The 5,278-nt window shown below is 46.0% G+C and overlaps 1 protein-coding gene across 2 annotated transcripts; it reads left to right on the top strand.

Annotated features, from left to right (window-relative positions):
- Positions 1 to 718: 718 nt before the first annotated feature.
- LOC147960275 (uncharacterized) lies at positions 719 to 2,784 on the top strand. Of its 2 annotated transcripts, none has more exons than XM_087537772.1 (2): positions 719 to 1,802; positions 2,582 to 2,784. In XM_087537772.1, the coding sequence occupies exon 1, from the start codon at positions 817 to 819 to the stop codon at positions 1,774 to 1,776; it is 960 nt and encodes a 319-aa protein (XP_087393898.1). In that variant the 5' UTR covers positions 719 to 816; the 3' UTR covers positions 1,777 to 1,802; positions 2,582 to 2,784. The 2 variants fall into 2 exon arrangements, with proteins under 2 accessions (XP_087393898.1, XP_087393899.1); XM_087537773.1 differs by having other exon boundaries at positions 2,579 to 2,784.
- Positions 2,785 to 5,278: the final 2,494 nt, after the last annotated feature.

Genomic DNA, 5,278 nt, shown 5'->3' with positions numbered 1-5,278 from the left:
CAATTGGACTCTCTGTTGTGTGTAACACAAACTCCGCACTGATGGAGGATCTTTGTACAATGCTTCTAATATCATTGCCCCGCAAAAAATGCTTCTAATATCATTGGACACAAATAGCGCTATGCTACCCAGTCCCTAATCCTAGCCAACACTGGTTCATGAAAATCTTTGTTGCCTCCATAGTGACTAAGCCTTTACTATTTTTATTATAGTGCGATATTTCTGGAGCATCACTAAGCAACGTCAAAAAATCCGTGAAAAGATACTCGCGACCAGGTAGATATTTCTGTCATTTAAATTGCACACACCTACAGTACACTTACGAATTCCTTTCACGGTTATGTTTTTGCACAACACATCTGTTTATGTGTGTTTATCATGTGGCAGTGTGCAAGATTTCAAAGAGTTTACTGATGTCATCATGTGTGGTAGTCGGTCGTGGGAGGAGGAGGAGGGGGAAGGGTCTTGAGCTATTGGGTTCAGGAAGTATGGTTTTGTTCTTCTCCCGCTGCAATATACGGGCATTTGTGCTAGTAAAATAAACACAAAACAGAGAAGGAACGGAAAAAACTGGATTCATCAAACAAAAAAAAACCCGAACAGCACCAAAGCCCAGAACGGAAAAAAGAACGCGATTGTTGTAATCGAAATAAAATCAGTATTGGGCCGGCCCAAAACGTGTGCTCCTAGGGCCTCCCATTTTATAGGGCCGAACCAATCGACAAGTCAAGCAGCCCCCGTCACTCTCCCTCGGTCTCTTTCTTCTGCACGTCTCCTCTCCATCCCCATCCCCACGTCCACCTACCCACTCCACCAATGGACTCTTTCCCGCCGCCCCCCTCGCCGCCGCCGTCTGGGCCGGTGCTCTTGCCCTTCTCCTCCGATTCGCCGTTGCCCTCTCTCCCTTGGCCTGACCTCATCGCCGGCGCGGCCGGTGCCACCCTCCGCCTCGTCTCCGCCCACTCACGCCACTTCCTCGCCCTCTCCTGCCTCCTCCTGCTGCCGCTCTCCCTCCTCCTCCTCTCCCTCCCCGCGCCCTTCCCCGGCGCCTCCCCTTCCGTCTCCCTCCGATCCCCGCAAGATTCTTGGAGCACCCCCCTCCTGCTTCTCGCTCTCGTGGCGGCGCTTCTTTACCTCGCCGCCTTCGCCGCCGTCGCCGCCAGCGCGCACGCCGGGTTCTTCGGCCGCCCCGTCAAGCTCCTCGCCTCGCTCCGCTCCGTGCCCGCCTCCGTTCTCCGCCTCCTCCTCACAGCTCTCCCGGCCTCACCTCTTCTGCTTATCCCCCTGCTCCCACTGCCCGCTGAAATCAGCACAGGTATTGCTCTTCTCGGCGTCGCCCTCTTAGTCCCCTTCTGGTCCCTCGCCGGCGCCGCAGCCATCGTGGAGTCCACTGCTGGGCCCTCCCCGCTCCGCCAGAGCTGCCGGCTGCTCTCCGGCGCACGCCTGGCGGCGCTCTCCGCGTTCTTGGTCTTTGCCGCAGGCATTGGGGTAGTACTCTGGGGTTTCAGTGGGGTGGCCATGGAGACATATGATGCTGCCACCGGTTGGGCTGGCATGGCGCCGGTTGTGGTCAAGGCCATGGTTGGAACGGCAGTGTTGGCCGCAATGATGCTTTATGGAATCGTGATCAACGTGGTATTGTATATGCACTGCCGTGCAATCCATGGGGAGCTCACCGGAGAGATCTACAATGAATTTGCAAGCTCATATGTCTACCTGCCGTTCGATGAGGGCAAGGATCGTCATATTGTATCGGTGGTCACACTGTGGCCTTGATTGTCTATCGCGCTATCTGGTTAATGGTGAGTTTATACATTCCAAGCACAGTTTTGACCACAATCCTGATGACTATGTGTTCATCGCTGTTCCTCTCTGCATAAGTGTGTGTTCCACCGTGCAAATGTTAAGATGAAATAGTGTCTTATTAGCCTCAGATGCGGTGCTCTTAACATAAAAGTGTCCGTTATATGTAGGCTGTTGTATTAATAGTACGGAATAACAAAACAGCAATTATGTGGATGGTTTACCTCAGAACAACATAGTGGTATATCAGGGATGACTGTAAAGTCTGTTCCAGTTAAAAGAGTCTGAGTTGGAATTGCCTCAGTGTTTAGAATGCATTTTGCTTGAATCGTACAATGAGGTGTCTGTAACACTGCTGGGGAAATGATTCTTGATAGTTTCAGAATTCAGACATACCAAAAGCACATTTGTTCAATAAATTTACCATTCGTGTGAAGCAAAAGTTCTACAATTTCAGATGCTATTGAATGCAAATGTAACATGTGAGACAACATCATGCATTTTTCTCATCGCATTTTTTCTTCACCAAGAGACATGCCTAGTGGTGCTAACCTTAGCGTTAGAAAAGAAGTAAAGTAGTTGTATTGTAATTTATACCACTCTGCAATTTCTGTAAAAGAGTGTCTTCAGTATTTTTATATTGCATATACTGAGAAAAATGCATAGTTTTGAATTATTTGCAAGGACAAAGCTCTGAACTTGGTTTTAATATTGGAGTAGTTGCCCTCTCTATTTGCAACCATTTATTGACCCTTTGGATCTTTAACTTGTGAAGCAGGACATTGAAGCAAATCTTCTATGAAATTAACAATCTATCAAATGTGACATCTAGTTCCTCATATCAACACAATGGGTCAAGCCATTCACAATTTAGATTACCCCCTCAAACCTACATGATGTTATTGTAATATGTTATGATGTTTAGGAAGAAATAACTATATATTCCACTTCCATTCTAAATTTTTAACCCAGACAAGGGAACTGCGGTGTGTTGCATGGTTAGTAGGGTATTTTCTTACATACTAGGAGTATGTGATACAGTACTACCTTTCCAGTAACAATAATAATAATACCTTTCCAAAAATATGTGTAATACACTGATGCAGTGTTCAGTGGACGCAATGTTACTGAATCCGAGGATACTCCACTGAAGTGAAATGTAATTTAGCTTGTAAAAAGCATATAATAACCATCATTAGTAGCTTCTATCAGGTTTCTTGGGATTTAGCAGCTGCAAAAATCGTGTCGGTGATGGTTTGCAACAAGCACTTCTGTGGGTTTTCCAGCAAAAACACCAGTCAATCATAGTTTCAGCAGACACACATGTGTAACACCGACAAGCGTACCAAACACACAGCTGATTAGGTATTAGCAGCAGCGAAATGTGTACTACCATATTGCGAGCAGGTAACGAATTGGATAATTGTGATTGGAAATGGAAGATAATTAAGCCTTGGTATAGGCTGGATTTGCAGACCTGCCCGTCAGTTTTGTCTCTGATGCTGAGCAGAGTTGGACAGAGTGGATCCATCGTGCTCATTTCGTACCTAACTCGGCTCAGTACCGTTCCTCTCGTGGTATAAAATGTATCAATGTGCTCCATCTCAGGTGCTAGCTAGATCGACCGACTTTATCAGGGTTGCAAATTTGGAACCTAAATGGTACCCTCCGACCCTTCTTAGTTCAACCAAAAGAACTGTGAATTCTGAATTTTTTTAGTTCATTTAGTTGAACTGAGAAGGGTCCGAGGGTACCCCGAGGTTCCAAATTTGGATCCTTAGATTTTTTTTTGACGGGAAGGTATACTTTATTAACTCAAATAACGGTTACATCATCCGCTAGAAATTTAACAAGAAAATTAGGAGGTGCATCCGCCCAAACATGAGGGTCGTTTGCACACCCCCACTTTTTAGTTCGTGAGCTACTACATTTGACTCTCTAAAGCAATGCTCAATAGTAACCTTTCCAAAATCACTTAAGATATTTCGGCAATCATCTAACACAGGCGCTGCAACCATTGAATGGCCTTTGTTTAGCTTTATTGCATCCATCACAACACTGTTATCCATTCTTACCATCAACTTAGCACATCCTCAAACTTTATTGGATCCTTAGAATTTATTAAATGATGGACCTTTTATTCAGATTCAAATAGTGTGCATTAGTTCCTGAAGAAAAAACATTCCTATCGTATCTAGATGAGTGGGTGTTATATGATCTAGAAAAAAGGAACATTTTAAGAGCATCTCTACCCCTTCCCTCCCAAAAAGTTATGCTCCTCAAAACTTTTCTGGTTTGAGGAGTTAGACCAACTATAACTGATCCCCTATCCGGCTATAAGGGAGGATAAATTCCTTCAAACCCTTAACTCAAATATTTGAAGATCTCCCACAAAACTTATACCCGTTGCTCAAAATTTCGCAGAAAACTAGTATTCTTCTGGAACCTTCTCTCTCCTCCTCTGAGCGCATTCATGGTGTAACCGTCAGTGTGTCACCCAAATGGTCCCTGCTAGGCTATAAAACCCCTCCTTTTGACACCCCGAGCCCGGTTCATGTCGCATCACCGGTCCACCATCCGGACTATGCTTTCCACCAGTCGGGCAGAAATCGAGGCGGAGGTGGCCGCAATTGTCACCTCGCATGAGTCTATCGTCCCCACGGGCGCCAATTCGAGCTCCTCCTCCTCCCCGTTGTTGTTGTTGTTGTTGTTGGAGGAGGAGGATGGGGAGATGGTAGAGGTCGAGGGTGAAGAGGTAGAGCGGCGTGGGTTGTCTTGTGGGATGAGGTGGAATGGGATTATGAGCGCTCCCTCGCCGAGGCATAGTTCAAGCGCGTCGTCACCACTGTTCTTGTCGATCACAATGCAGCGGCAGAGCACCGCACATTGAGGGCTTGGTGGAGGACGAGTGCAAGGTTGAGCTCAACTGTCGGACCATAGCCATTATGGAGAGGGATCACGACGTCATGTTCGCAGAGCTCGGTGGCACCGACCCTAACGACCGTGAGCCAATGGCGTGGATGCGGAGGGGCATCCCTGACCACGAGGCCCTGGGATCCGGCAAGGCGCTAGTCATCGATCTCTCCTTCAATGTGGAGTAGTTTTACATTGCATTAGCTCATTTTAGCTTTAGTTATTTACGAATCTATTGTAGCTTTGCATAATTAAGGTGTTTTTATGTTTTATGTGCTATTATTTTTTTTGACCAAAAAACAGTAGGGTATATCCCCTACTGTGAATTTTATTTGCTATTATTATAACTGTATGCTAATCTAGTTTAAATTTGTGTTTGAAATGACTATTTGTGCCTCGAGCTTTCGAGAAGTTGCGGATTTTAAGTAAGGCTAGGTGCGAAAAAATTGAACTTCTCGAAACCGGAGGAATTAATTTTTCTTTTTTCTTGAAAGGAGGACTTGAGTGTTAGGGGGTCGTTTGGAAAGCCATATGATAGGGGCAGGGTTAGAGATGCTCACAG

The sequence above is a fragment of the Triticum urartu genome, chromosome 7A (assembly GCF_056163025.1).
Source record: "Triticum urartu cultivar PI428250 chromosome 7A, HENAU_Tu73, whole genome shotgun sequence".
In the NCBI taxonomy this organism is placed as follows: domain Eukaryota; kingdom Viridiplantae; phylum Streptophyta; class Magnoliopsida; order Poales; family Poaceae; genus Triticum; species Triticum urartu.
Note: the sequence above shows the minus strand (reverse complement) of the source record. Positions and strands in the feature narration are given on the sequence as shown.

Coding starts and splice junctions, on each gene's coding strand:
- LOC147960275 (XM_087537772.1), top strand. CDS start 817: ATGGACTCTTTCCCGCCGCCCCCCTCGCCGCCGCCGTCTGGGCCGGTG.